This window comes from Etheostoma spectabile, unplaced genomic scaffold, assembly GCF_008692095.1.
Source record: "Etheostoma spectabile isolate EspeVRDwgs_2016 unplaced genomic scaffold, UIUC_Espe_1.0 scaffold00569347, whole genome shotgun sequence".
In the NCBI taxonomy this organism is placed as follows: domain Eukaryota; kingdom Metazoa; phylum Chordata; class Actinopteri; order Perciformes; family Percidae; genus Etheostoma; species Etheostoma spectabile.
In genome coordinates, this window is record NW_022605077.1 from 2,206 (window position 1) to 17,652 (window position 15,447).

A 15,447-nucleotide genomic window follows, 5' to 3' on the forward strand; every position below is an offset into this window, starting at 1 on the left:
ATATTCCAAATGCACTGTCTATATTTCCAAAGAATGCTTTTAACACCCGAATAATACCGGCATATCCCACGTATTAATCAGAAAAAAAATTGCTAAATTTGGAAAACGGCCTTTTTCGAAATACCCAAACATAATATGCCGTTTAAAACAACCTGAATCAAACCGGACTATTGTCATGTTTGGAATAACAGGTGCATGTAAACATACTCAGTGTTTCCTACCTGTGTCGGGGGTTTGATGAGGTCCATGATGGCAGAGTCTGCTCCTTTAGTGTAGACCGTGATCTGATCCGTCAGAGGGTGTCTCACCACCACAGACATGCGTTTCCTGGTGGAGTCAAAGCCCAGTGTGTGCAGCAGCTCAAAGCTCAACTTCCCCAGGTGTGGCAGTTCCACGGTCACCTGGTCTGGGAGGCGTCCGACGAGGGAGCACTTGTAGGCCCTGGCGGCGTAGACCAGCGCAGCCTCATCAGGCGACTCCGCCTCGTAGCGCAGTTCTCCGTCCTCCGGGTTCCACACCTTCCCGTTGTAGCAGGGTGGGACGGGGCCGAAGGAATGCTCCGGGCCTCGGGGAGGCTGCTCCTCGTCCAGTTTGGTGAGCGTGCTCTCTGCAGAGGGGGAGGACAGCAAGCTGGAGCAGCCCCTGTTGGAGGAGCGGTTGGTGATGAGGCTGGAGGAGCTGCTACTGTTGGAGCCTGAGGTCAGTCGGCTCGGGGTGAAGCGCTTAATGAAGTCTTCGATAGTCTTAACTGGGGACTTCAGCTCAAACCTCATCCGGACCTGGACGAAAAGAAAAACTGAGTCAATCACACTTGCAGCAGAAAGCAGCAGAACGTATTCTTAGAATTACAAAATATTAACAACGTTTCACTTCCAGGATTATTCCACCAGATGTCCGTCCACTTCCTCTGGCTCTGTGTTAGCGCTCTAACCTCTGGTGGATTTCTGAGGACTATGGTTACCTGGTCCTCCGATCTCTGCAGGGTAAATCCAGACAGCTAGCTACACTATCTGTCCAATCTGAGGACTAAGGTTACCTGGTCCTCAGGTCTCTGCAGGGTAAATCCAGACAGCTAGCTAGACTATCTGTCCAATCTGAGGACTATGGTTACCTGGTCCTCAGGTCTCTGCAGGGTAAATCCAGACAGCTAGCTAGACTATCTGTCCAATCTGAGGACTATGGTTACCTGGTCCTCAGATCTCTGCAGGGTAAATCCAGACAGCTAGCTAGACTATCTGTCCAATCTGAGGACTATGGTTACCTGGTCCTCAGGTCTCTGCAGGGTAAATCCAGACAGCTAGCTAGACTATCTGTCCAATCTGAGGACTATGGTTACCTGGTCCTCAGATCTCTGCAGGGTAAATCCAGACAGCTAGCTAGACTATCTGTCCAATCTGAGCACTATGGTTACCTGGTCCTCAGATCTCTGCAGGGTAAATCCAGACAGCTAGCTAGATTATCTGTCCAATCGGAGTTTTCTATTGACGACTAAAACTACTTCTGAACGTACACATGTTCCGAAAATCAAACACCTACCCTCTGGGCAAATATTTCAATATAAGGATCCAGCCCTACATAATCACTATTATGAAGCTTAATGTTCAGTAGAGGTAGCAGATACATCGGTTGGCAATATTATTGGCTGTTATTGGCCTATCCCAGACATGTCTGTATTAACATCACTAAATAGAGCTTAATGGCCACGATAAAAAGTACAAACAAAAGAATGAACAAAACAAGAAAAAATGTAATGAAATACATCATGTTTAGTTTCTCCTGAGGTAGGGACTACTCATTAATCTGTGATCAACAACTTGTTCAATTGCTTCTGGGAAACACCTCTTAAGCCGGAGAAAATTTGCAAGGTGGGGTTTATTATCATTTCAGCTTTTGTGAAACTAGGCCCAGCGGTGGTGATACAAGAGTTCAGTACTGATGAAAATGCCCCTCCTTGCTTTTATCCTTTAGCCAATCTTTCATCCCAAAGTGGTGCCGTACAATAGCAGAAAGAGTGACTTACAATAGAGGACTCCTGGCAGCAGGAGCCATGGCTCTCCCATATATATATATATATATACACTGAAGATATCATCACCATAGATATAATCATTCAGGTGACAGGTTTGCCACAAGGGCATCATACTAAAATGTGAACAATTACATTGGCGCAAGGGACAAGAAAAAGCACAAACAATAATAAAAGAGATAAAGAAACAGAAGGGAGACCATAGCATAGCCAATGCTTCTAGGAAGATTTACATTTCTTCCCATCTTATCAGATAACCTCCAAAAAGAAACACAGAGTCCATAAATAATGTGTCCCTTTGTAAAGCTTAATGTGAACAGATTTGTGCCTCTGACTGGCAGGACAGCGAGTTGGTGCACACAGTGAGTGGAGAGAGGGTATCACCTCCGAACAGGAGAACCACACCCAGGCTCACACAGAACAGAACAAAAGAAAACACTGATCCACTGCTGTGATTGGACCAAGCACATCTGACATACAGGCAGCAAAATAGTGAAAGCTATGTGCAAAAAGGAGACTTTGTGAGGATTTTATAGGATTTTAGAAAAAATAACGCCCAACAAATTGAATTATATTTGTCAAAAATGAATACAACTCCCATGTATTTGATCTACTACAGATGTTCCTTTTACAGCCCAGCTTTCTAGATTATCTAGATGGTGCACTAAATGCAGGGTTGGTATGAATTTCCAATATACACTTTTTATATATTGTTTGAAATGGTCTTTACACCCTGACATCAATAAATACCTTTTGGGCTCTGAAAAAGGAGCAAAAAAAAAAGGATCTGTCATTGGTAGCTGCTGTAATCCTGTAAAAACGCCCACCAATCACAGGCTCGTGGTGTGCTTGGAAAGAACCAACGAAATGCCTCCTTGCCCTGCTACGCGTTCTCCACCCCTCCCGTGTACGAGCCTGAGCTCATTACTCGTTTTCGTCACGTTGCTAATAGTAGTTATATTTGTTTAAAGTATTCAGTGTGATAATATTAGGTTTTTCAATACCGTGTATAAATTGCGGCCCTTTCTCCGCTCTGCTCTGGAGCAGTGAATAAGCAGTGCTCGTGCCCGTCGGAACCGCGAGACAAGATGCTACTTTCAAATCTTCTCACGTTTTTTCAATGTTGCCAACCCTGCCTTTAAGATTGTGCATCAGAAATGGGGAAATATGTGGCATCTTTTCCCAACAGCTTTGGCTTGTGGCCACTTAACACAAAGCAATATCTACTTGTCTGGTTGTGTATACTGTCAGTTGTGACCAGTTCAGCAAATTATATTTTCCCTCAATTTGTTTGAATGTTTTTTCAAAGGCCCAAAAAGTAGCCTGGTCCTACGAGACTCTGGTCCATTTTATTGTACAGAGAGTCTCACCACTCTGAATGTTAACTTTCTTGAAGTTTAAAACTATTGGATCCGCCCAGAGCCACTCAAAACCAGAACCTGGAACTGATGGTCCGATACCATTATTTGCTTCCCGATGCCAATCCAAACAAACACAAACAATGAACGCAACAGAACTTTCTTTTTTTATCCAGTTTGACAGTCAGTTGTAACCAAAGAAGGACATAAATTAAGTACTTTAACGTAGATATTTCTTTATTACGTGGTATTGGATCGGTGCATAAACTCCACTACTTCCCGATACCAGCGTTTTAGGCAGTGTCGGAGGCAACACTACATCTCTAAACACACGAGTTTAGAAATATACTGTAGGTCCTGTACTACTATCTGGAAGCCTATCTGACCAAGTCGACTATCTCAGTTATTTCTGAATGGTGAAAGGGATTACCCCTTATTGACCCGAAGAAGGTTCGACTGGATAGATTTTGTTGAGGTGAGTTTTACCTTCTGCCTGGGCTGGTTGGAGAAGACACCACCACCGTGTTGCAGATGGTGAGAGCAATGAAGAAATCAATGATGTCAGCGAGGTCAGAGGGTAGCTGGGACATGGGCTGGCTGTGGAAGCGCATGAAGTCCATCTGACTGCTGCATTCATTGACTTTGTCTAGAAGCTGAGGGTCAGGGGTGATATCTTTCTCCTGAAGGACAGAGGAGGGTTTGTCAGAGGAGAGCATTCATCACAGAGGGCAAAGGACGACAGGACGGTGAGGCACACTGACCATGGGGCTGCTGAAAGCCGTGTGCTTAGACAGGATGCTGGCTCGCTTGGCCTCCGCCCTGCTCCCCGTCCTGCGGTGGACTTGGTGCTCTGGTGCGCAGGACCACCCGGGCGCTCTGGTGGCTGGTCACACTGTCCCGCCTGGGCAGGGTGCCACCGTGAGACGTACAGTCTTCCTCCTCAGAATCCATCTCCTGGTACATAGCCAGTCTTCTAGCTGGAAAACATACACAAATCATTAAGAGTGACTTAAAAAGGCAATGGCTGCTCGCTGGTGTTGTAAGAGAGTGTTTGTGTGTGTGTGTGTGTGTGTGCGCGCGTTTGCTGGCTTGTCTCACCATTGGCATCATGGGAGTACTCCACCCCTGCCACAGTGCAGCGGCGAAACACCATCTTGTTCTCCGTCAACGTGCCCGTCTTGTCAGAGAAGATGTATTGCATCTGGCCGAGATCCTCGGTGATATTTAGAGCTCTGCACTGCAGGTGAGAGTCCGTCTCCTCGTCGTACAGATCCATGTCCTGATGGATGAAGTACACTTGGCAGATCTTGACAATTTCAATCGACACAAAAAGGGAGATAGGTATCAGCACCTAGGAGAGGACAGAAGCTTTGTTAGAAAAGAGACAGAGCTGGTTATCGGTTTTTCAAGCTCGCTTTGTGTATACACATAGGAAGACCGCAAAGTCATTACGATAAATGCATCCACATATCGAATCAGCTGTAACAACTGGACATTACACTCACAGGTTGAGACTGTGTGATAACCAGTTAGCAAGCGAGTTAAAATACTTAGCTAAAAGTAATGGACAAAAAGTAAAATATAGTTAGCTAAAAGCAATGGATACATGGTTAAAATAGCTAAAAGTTATGGACAAATGGTTTAGTAGGTAAAAGTAATAGATAAATGTGAGCTAAATAATAAATTAATAGATAGTTAGTTGGATGAAATAAAGAGTGGTGTCAAGAAGGGGTAGTTGATTTGACGGGTGTGGCTAACATAAAAAGTTTGTGAATCATCGTTTTAGACTATTACAGCTTTTATGTTAGCCATCATATTTCTCAAGATATTAATCATTTAAAAAGTGTCATGTAAGGATGCTGGGTATATGTTTAATTGTTTCCAAAAAATGTGTTTAATCCTGAGTGAGACATTGCCAAGGAACACTGCTGGAAAGAAGTTTTGGAGAAATGAGTCATAGCTTTTGGAAGGCAGTTCAGCCTGCACATTCTCCATGTGCCTGGATGCCAACAAAGTCATGTGTTTATTCAACAGGGTATCAAGCATAAAGTCGAGCAATACTGGTAGTTCTTTAACCTCAAACAGTAACTGTTTGTTTGTACAGTGAAACATAACTGCTATCTCCACTGAGCTTCTTCATTTATTCCCAAAGTTACCCAATATCAGGGAACTAACTGCAGTAGCTGACACAGGACGGGGCGACATTTTCACTGACATTTCAGCATGCAAGCAGAAAAAAAAAAGATAAATAGGTCAACTCAATCAATAGGTGTCAGGTGGCATTTCGTCTTGTAATAAAAAGATTATTTTTGCAGTGTCAAGCCAGTACTTCTTTACTCCTTTTCCAGCTTAAATGTGACAATAGAGATCTAGAGGTCACACACCCCCGGGGCTGAAAGAACTACTGCCGATCCTTGATTTACAGCACTGCTTGTGTACAGCCAGTGGGATAAAACATTTTAACCCTAACGATACAATCTGTTTTGTTTATGTCTTTATCTGTGCCTTTGTTTCTTTAGGCTTCTCTCCAGTTCGTACCTGAAAGACGATGATCATGGTAAGGAAGAGATAAATGGCTGACATGATGGGTGATAAGTCTGTCCCCTCTGGACTAAGAACGTCAAACACAGGTCTCTTATCTCCGTACTGAAACATCCACAGCCCATGACCTGGAACAGCAACACCACAAGGTCAACTCATACAAACACTGGAATAAGAAGATATCAATAAAAAGCACAGCAAACACAGCCAGAGATGTCCTTTTTTTGTCTTTTGGTGTAAGAAATATTTGTTTTCCTTCTTTGTCTTAACTAGATGTTGATCCTGGATCCATGTGTCATGTTATGTAATTTTGTTCAGATAAGTTTGTGATATACTTGTTAGATTTTGTTTTGTGTACTTTCTTTCCTGTACTTGCCGTGACATGTGTTCTAATATTTTTCAATTTAATATTTAATTTCGGACCCCACTAAGACTAGCTGGTCGTCTAGGCATCAGCTAATTGGGAATCCTTATAATACACTTAACTTTCGCAATAAATGTAAAGAAATCAAGGTTTTAATGTCAAACTTCTCAACAGAGCCATAAGGTTTTTAGAGGTTGAAAACAATGGTTTACATATCTCTGAACTGTTACGCACCAACAGCAGTAAACAGGCACATGACCAGCAGGATGATGACACACCAGAACACATCTACATTCATCTGTCGCTCCAGTTTACTGCGCTTGTAGCGCGGGCCGTTGTTGTTTAGCATGGCTTTGGTCTCGTGACCTGCAAAGACACACAGTGTGTAACAGCACACTAACAGCAGCAGGTCAGGGTGAAAATGGAGTGTGACAGCGAGCCTACAACATGTTATGGGCGGGGCTAACCTGCGTAAATGACTATTCCCACAGCCTCTTCGGTGTTGCGGATGGTGCAGCCTCTCAGCAGCAGGTTTTCTTTGTAAAGTGCATCTCTTCGGCCACTTCGATGGATTCTGTCAGGTTAGAAGATGCATAAAAATGACTTCAAGTGCTGGTCTAAAAATGTTATCAAACAAGGGCAAAATGATCATTGCTATGTCTTTATACTCAAGTGTAAAAAATACTGCTGCTAGGAGAAATAGAGTATCTGTCTATGCCAGAGCCCCCAAGACAACATCTGTTATTCTGCTGAGCACCTCAATTGATCATGCTCTAAAGCATCGTGGTCTTCCCTCGCCAGCAGCCCTTATCTCAGCACAAATTCACTCTGATACAGAAGCACTGACCGTGCTCCCGCTCCACAGAAACCCCTCGGGCTTAGAATCAATCAGGCAATTCACTGCTTTATCGCTGACCCTTGGACCTCACTTCAGACTCTTAAATTTAAAGCTTGTCGGGCTCATCGCGAGTGTCGATGTTGTACAAAGACTGAATTCAGCCAAGGAAGTTCAAACCTCTCTTAGAAAAGGGTTTTAAACTAAAAGTGAGATGTATAGGCTGAGCTGTATCAAATAAGGGACAAATGTGTCTGTTGTGGGGGAGAGCTGAGCTTTTAATGTCAGCCTTAATCCTGCTACTAAACCAAGGATTACAAGGGTGTTAGTTTAAACAGCCCCACAACCTTTAGCTGGAAGCAGTGCTTAATCATCTCTGTTGTAGCTTCTTTCAAAGTCACACAACAGTCAGCATGTTTACTAAAAGTTCATCCTTTGGCCTCTGACAGCAGGCCGGTGGACACGTCACCACCGTTATAGATTAATCACTGTGCCGGAGCTCGAAGGCGCTGTAGTTTACACACAGCGCATCCCAGCCCATAGCTCACACTGTTCAAGAAAGTGATAACACTCGGAGACACAGAGTGCTTTTCTCTCCCACAAAGGAAGTGAGATTAGACTTGGTGCCATTGCTCTTAATGTAATAAAACACTGCTGACACAACTGCCCCCCTCATCCTGCCACTGTGCCCCATGCTCCACTGTAGCCTGGCAACGGAATACCTGCAGCATCTGGTCTCCTTCTGAGCAAAGAATAAATGTCATATTAATGTGAGTGTGGGTCAGCCCGGCTGTTTTACTGTAAGCTCAGAGGATGTTTCTCATCTTCCAGTGAAGAGACACAATGAAAAGGCCAAGAAGACACACCGGGCATTATTCCAGGCCTCTGATATGCTAACAATAGCAGGGAGCGAACACGCTGCATCCCACTGACAACGTGACCATGAATAGTTCAACATTTACGGAAATGCACTAATTTGCTTTCTTTCTGAAGATTAGCTAAGAAGATCGACACCACTCTTATGTCTGAGGACAAACAGAGGGAAACCATTAGCTCTGTAAGAAGGTAACTGTAACATTTTCTACCTCATTGGTTTGAATTAAAGCTTAAAATGTGACATGGTGTGTTGTATTTGTCCTGAATTATTTCTTGGCTGGACTTTGTGGAGTTCTGTTGTCACCACGAAGTTGCCTGGCAACCATCTTCAATTAATCGAGAGGGTGAAAACGTTTTATGTCAACATTAAAACTTGTAAATGCAACAATCAAATTACACTGCATGGACAACCCAATTTCAACTGTGTTACTGTAGATGTTTGAGTGCCAACTCATGCCAAGTGGCATCCTAGATTTGGAAGTGAAACACAATTTAGTTTTGCATTGTGCTGACTCACAAGAGACAGATAGAATTAGTATTACTGCCTTTCAGTTGTAAGGATCCACCAACCACTCAAGTTTACATGCAGTTTACATCCATGTCTGGCCAGACTCACATAATACACATAGCATAAATGTATGAAAATGTTGTCAAAATTAGCATATGATTCTTGAGATATGGCCCAAAACATGTCAGTGTAATCAGTTTATCCTAAAGTCCAAATAGACGTTTGTTCCAAATTTGAAGAAATTTCCTCAAGGCATCCTGAGATAACGCATTCATAAGAATGGGCTGGACGGTTGGACGAAAGAACCACACAGACACATTACGCCTGGCCTAGGCTACCGCTGGCACAAAGGCATAAAAGGCTTAAAACCAAAGCAGCAGATGCTGAGAGTAGTAGTATGGGTCAAGCTCCAAAACCACCAGATCCTACATTTTGCATAAAACAACTCAATAGCATCTCTGATTAGTCCCACCTCGCATAGTACTGACATTGAAGTGTAACATCAACGCTAGTTGACCAGTATGAAACACGACAAGTGGATGAACAGATGTCACATACTGGTTAGTTCAATAGCCACAAAGCTATATAGCAATTAGCTTAAATGTGCCTAATAAAAGGAAAGGGACAAAGTACACGCAACAGGATGGGCTGAATCTACAAGCTTTTCCTCCTTTGCCATCTCTGTCAACACCTCCACTACATCTTGAGAAAAACATATCCTCAAGCATTTCTACTGCAAACACAGACAAAAGGACGTAAGGTATAACACAGGAAATCAGCTGAGAGAAGGGGGGCAAGTTGTTGTCGCTTAATACGCAAGCAGGGCTAGCTCTCGCAGAGGTCTAGGAACTCCAGCTTCAGTCATCAGGTTGCAAAGAGCAGCGGATTCTTCCGTTTAATATATTTATATATATATATAAATATTCTAATGTGCATGGTCAAACAGGCAAAACCCTGCAACCACATCGCAGGAAAGCAAATTGTCATCTTGACTTGGAAAAACTGTTCAGGTCATAATTATAAGTTGGAAACTCCTGGCTTGTCAACAAACCGCAGTTTCACATTATTTCCATTCTGGAGCCAAACATCACTGGAAATGTCACTGCATCATTTTACAATGAAATGAAAAACTTAAAGTTGAGCATCTTAGGTTTCAAACATTGGTTTTAAAATGTTGGGCAGCCATCGGTCCCACCTTGTACGGAGCGGACTAAACAAGAGAATACTCACATGTAGCCTCGGAATCTGTTCAGGTCGTTGTTGGGCTTCTCACATTCAATTATGCCGTTGTACTTTAAGGGGTCAAAATCACAATCCTGCAAACAGACAACCAAGCAGAGGCACAGGCGGGAGTCACACATGGAGCAACGCCTATGCTGTATTTTAACATTGAAATATTTTTCTATGATCTGAGGTGCAGTCAATGATAGAGGATGATTTCATGGGGTAGGTAGACGTTCATTTATTTGTTATTTTTCATGTTTGATCTTTGCATTTGATAAATTATTGAAGGATTTGTAAATTATCAACATTACCAGTATTATTCTTCTACTTATGGGAAAATATTATCACCAGAAATAGAAAAAAAACATTTGGCTTTGATAACGAGTGCACACACAACTTTAAAAAAATGTAACTTTTAAAATACAGAGTAGTAAAACTAGCATCTTCATATGAACAAAAAAATAATCACTTCTTGGGTAATTGCTAATTTCTGATTGGCTGACATGTGTGCATAAATAACATTTAATGCACAAGTAGTGCTCCATAGCAGCAGTAGTTGGTTGACTTTACTTAATTGATTAGCTGGGTGTAAAGTCCCAAATAAGCTTTTGGGAACGTGAAGTTTTGTAACCAACAACACAATTCTTTCAAGCTATTTGTGTGACATACGCAGACCAATCAGGACTAGGGGTGTAACAATACCTCGATCTGGATCGATATATCAACTGAATGTTTATTGATCCAATTTCACCTGGTCATCTTTAAGATGCGCTTTTATTTTGAAATTACCACTTTATATTTATTCTTTTCTATTAAAAAGTAGTATTTTTTTTAATTTTTTTTTAAGATTATTTTTTTGGGGCTTTTCCCTTTGTTGTATTGGAAAATGCCTCGTCGTTAAAAATCCAATTTCAATATCTAAGGAGTAGATCTCATTAGCGTCCGTGAGCCAATAAGCATGCAGCATGCTTCCACCATGATCTGATAACGTCTGTGATTGGCTGTCTAACGTTACATGTAGTAGAGACCGGCAGGAAAACCTTGACGCTACACAGAGTCGGTCACGTAGTCGGAGCTGGACAAATATTAAAAAGATTTGTGCCATAATGTGTAATGTCGTCATTTCTTTTTGTTTCATAAAATTGTTATCGAAAGAAGTATTGTTTAGGAGCAGGTACAGAAGTCACGATATTGGTATTGGTACCTGTATTGAACATTTTGTAATGATACCCAGCCCTGGTGATATCAGTAAATATTGTATCGTTGTCCTAAGAATCAATTTAATATCGTATCGCGATAAAATAAGAGATTTACTGTTCTAATCAGGATAAGATGGAGACAAAATGTTAAGGAGCGGCCCCCTCACCAGGTCAAAGAAGCTGCGGACGACCTGTCTCTGCTTGAGGTTGGTCTCTCCGTCCAGTGTGGCGGTCTCGATGTGGCACAGCCGGTCGGGGTCACTGGAGCTCAGCAGCAGAACATCGGCGGGGAGGATCTCGTTACATCGCAGCCTGATGAAGTCTCCCACCCGCACCTCCTTCCAGTACCTCTCCACATATCGTCTGTCCGCTCTGCCAGAACAATGAGAGGACAAAACGGCTGGTAGAAGCTGCAGGGTGAAAGATGAGGTGCTATTGTTTTTATAACTGGTGCTTCTATAAACAGAAACTGCAGCTCGGCTTCCATAAATCAGTACGGGACAGGAAATATGTCACGCATGAAAGAGGACAGCCTGTTTGTTGACATCAATTTCCTTGACAACTTCCTCCTCAATACGTCCATCAAAAGACAAAAATGTCCAAAATGTTGTTTAGCAGGGACATGGCACTGTATTACATAGTGATTTGGGATGAGACTTCTTCAGAGTGTTAAACAAACTAAGGAGCAACAAATTCCACTTTGTATGGCATGACATCTTCTTTGTCACAACACTGTTTCAAAATAAATCTCTCAAGGGTTTCTATTCTCAGTCCACATCAACACAATCAAACAATCAATGAGTTTGCAGTGTCCCGCTGAGAGACCGTAACTGACGTCCCTACTTTGAGGAACTTGCTGCACTCGCAAATATTAATGTGCTAAACGTCACTAAATGGTAACCACGGTTCATTTCTGAACAATGTGATATTCCTGGTTGTGAATATGCTAAATAATGCACACAGCCAAGCTACAAACAGCAGTCAGGAAGTGAAAGGGAAAAACACTCATAATGTTATTTATTCATAACAACCGGCCCCCCATACCCTCTCCCCCCTTCACATTAATGACTCATATCCAAGTTTATAAAACATTCCCTCCCTTGAATTTGGTCACCAAAATGCACGTGGGGTCAGCATGAAAATCAGATATTGCCATGCACTTTATATTCCACTGGACAAACACAGGGTGAACAGAATCTAAAAAGACATTGACAAACGGAAAACTTATGTTAGTAATATTTCTAGAGCTGCAAGATGAATCACTCAGAATAATCACCAACTATTTACATAATTGATTCATCGGTTTGAGTCGTCTCTTGTAACAAAAAAAGGTCAAAGTTCTCGTTAAGCTTCTTAAATGTGAACATTGTGTAGCTTCTCCAGTCCTCTGTGACAGTAAACTGAGTATATAGTTGAGTTATGGAAAAAAACAAGACATTTGATTTAGAATGTCATCTTGGGCTTTGGGAAACACCAATTGACATTTTTCACCATTTTATAACTCAACAGATTAATCCACTATGAAAATCTTCGTTAGTTGCAGCCCTAAATATTCCCTCTTGGTCTAATTTTTGTAGTGCCTGAAAACTCATCAACAGCCTGAGGCGAGATGGAAAAGACTTAGGTCGTAGATAGAGCACACAATTGTTCAATAAGTGACCCAGTTTTGTAAAGTTTGCTATTGCAGTAAAAGTTGTATGTCAGTGCAGTGTGCTCACTGATGTACTAACGCTGATCAGTCAACCAGTCAATCTCTGAAGTAGTTCATTAAATTAATTACTTCATACTACAGCAAAATACACTTATTTTGAGACTGGGTTTGGTCAAAATTCCCAAGCAGTGTATAACTACAAATAAGCAGGAAATCGATCTGCATATCCAAAACCACCAGACATTCCTCTGCTCCAGCTTCTCAAACTGAAAATATATCAAAATATCTTTTGAGTTTTGGGCCGTTACATAACAAAAGCAATTTGAAAACATCCCTTTCTGGAACATTGTGACCTTCCATAGACCATGAATTGAGAAAATACTCTGCAGATGCATCGCTAATGATAATAATTGTTAGTTGGAGCTCTCTTAAGTTTCTACTTTTCTGGCTAAGCACAATACATGCTGTCTGGAGAAAGGACCAAAAACACTTCTATAAGACCGGGAGATATGGGGGGTGCCATAAAGAATCACCAACAACTAAAACACATTTTAAAACATGGTAGCAAACATAAAGAGGCCGCCACATGAGTAAACTTATATTTGAAATGCGTGATTGTAGTGAGCATGTGGTTTTTGTCATCTTTGACTTCATATCTTATTAAATACTATACTGTAACAATAACCAAGATGTATATCTGTGAATACTATGAATACTATGCCTGTTGGAAATACCCCTGAGCGCTGTTCTTACTGGTGATCTTTGTGTAAAAAGGTCACAGCTCCCCCAAGGTTTTCAACTTAGAGCAACAGTCCGGAATAGAGGATAAATGATGTGTTTTTTTCTACATTTACATTAAAACCCACTAGAGATATTCTCTGTAACAAACACAGAAAGTGAAAGGAGGACAGAATCTGAGGTCTACTGGCCGTCCAAAGTCCTTCAAGGCTGCTTAAATGTGAAATGTATCTTCCATTCTTTGCGCATGACTCCAAAATAACTAAAGTAAATAGAGCAGAGAAAATAGGCCCATGCACTTCACTAATTAATTCTCCAGTTATGGAAGAATGTATCAGCTTAGATATTAAACGGCAAGTTCATGTTGTGGTCGATCTAGATGTTCACAGACGTGGGAGTCCAGCTCGCTCCTGGACCGCACCGGCCGATGTGGTTGGCACTCTTTAAAGCTAATTAAAACAACCATTACTATCTGTCCAATCGGAGTTTTCCGTTGACGACTAAAACTACTTCTGAACGTTAACATGTTCCACCAGAACAACTTCCTTCCTGAGACTATTTAGCAGAGGCACCGGGGCTCCGTCCGGAGCTTAGCCCGCCCACGGTGATGTGATTGGTTTAAAGAAATGTCAATAAACCAGGGTCTCCCATCCCAGAATGCTGTGTGGACTAGCCAACCCTCCTGTGGAGCGCTGTGGAGGAAGCTCTGTCAAAGTGAGACTAATTCTCAATTAATCAATTAGTTGGTCTATGAAATTTGATAAAATGGTTAAAAATGTTGATCAGTGTTCTCCAAAGCCCAAATGACGTCCTCAAATGTCTTGTTTTGTCCCCAACTCAAAGATATTCAGATTACTGTCACAGAGGAGAGAGAAACTAGAACTATTCACATTTACCAAGCTGGAATTAAAGAACTTACTTTTTCATAAAAATGGTTGGCGATCCATTTAATAGTTGAACGCTAATGGATTCATCTTTGCAGCTCTATATCCCATATCATAAAGACAACCTCATTCTGCGTTTCCAAATGAAAGTATCTGTGTAAGGATGTGAAGAAAAGCATTAGGCAAACCATCCCACATGGTTCATTAGCTGCAGTTAGAACACCTCCAGAGAAAGAAAAGCGATAGCAGTTTAAGAGACTGTATTTTACCTGAGAAAAATAAAAATGACAGTGCCGTGTAGGTTTAGTCAAGTCAGCGGTTGCCAGGTTGAGAAAGGAGATGTTTTGCACTCTATTGCCACAGCGTAAGAAAATTCAATTAGTCAACCTTGACAGAGCAGATTGGGTCACAACTTAGCTAAAACTGTGGAGCCACTAAACCCAGAGCCTTTTGATACCATGAATTATGCTCTGTACGGACGACAGGCTGCTTTTCATTAGCAGAATACACTCTGCCCTGGCAGGCTCGGGGGTCTAGTTAGTAATAGAGAAAGCTTGGGAGAGACACAGGTTGTCAGGCATACTGTCTCATCCTTAATAATAATGACAGCACTAAGGTGACGTCTGTATAATCAGAAAAAAACGTTTTACACACCTCTCTGACAGATAGGTGGGCAGCAAACTGGAGGTTTTCTGGACTTTGGGATGCCACATGTGAGATATATATATATATATATATCCTCTTATGTTTTAAGCCAGGGCTTCACTCTGAGGCCTGAACTGTTTTTGGTTCCCCATCCTGGACCCACACATGATGAATATGTGACTGAGAGTCTGACATCTGGTACAAGCTTGAAGGCCCAGTTTGCATCATATGGCAAGAAAGTGAAGAAATGGTGAGCAATCTTCCACAGCTGATGGGAATGTGTGTGTGGTGTGTGTGTGTGTGTGTGTGTGTGTGTGAGAGATGCATTGGGGGAGGACAGTTTGTACTAAACACACAAGGTTTCAGCAACAGCTGGACTCTGCTAGGCCCCGCTTACCTGCTGTACACCAGACAGTCCATGTGATTGATTCTCGGTGTCCGACCTGTGTCTTCTGTAGTCTCCCATAAGTCTTTGATGGCAAGTGACAGACAAATGAAAACTACAGGAGCCAGAGCTAGTTCTGGCTGGAAGGCATTGACAACTGGAACGAAATTCAGCAAAGCGATGAAAACAAAGTAGACATTGGCAAATCTATGG

General features: G+C 42.1%; 1 protein-coding gene across 1 annotated transcript; it reads right to left on the reverse strand.

Moving 5' to 3' along the window:
• Positions 1-221: 221 nt before the first annotated feature.
• Positions 222-15,440, reverse strand: LOC116684831 (probable phospholipid-transporting ATPase VA; the record flags this gene model as incomplete). Its single annotated transcript, XM_032510269.1, is given in 12 exon segments — positions 222-779; positions 3,871-3,887; positions 3,890-4,064; positions 4,146-4,230; positions 4,232-4,361; positions 4,483-4,735; positions 5,923-6,053; positions 6,524-6,655; positions 6,757-6,863; positions 9,739-9,824; positions 11,099-11,303; positions 15,247-15,440. Coding segments are annotated over 12 exon segments (2,073 nt in total), but the record flags the coding sequence as incomplete, so codon positions are not given.
• Positions 15,441-15,447: the final 7 nt, after the last annotated feature.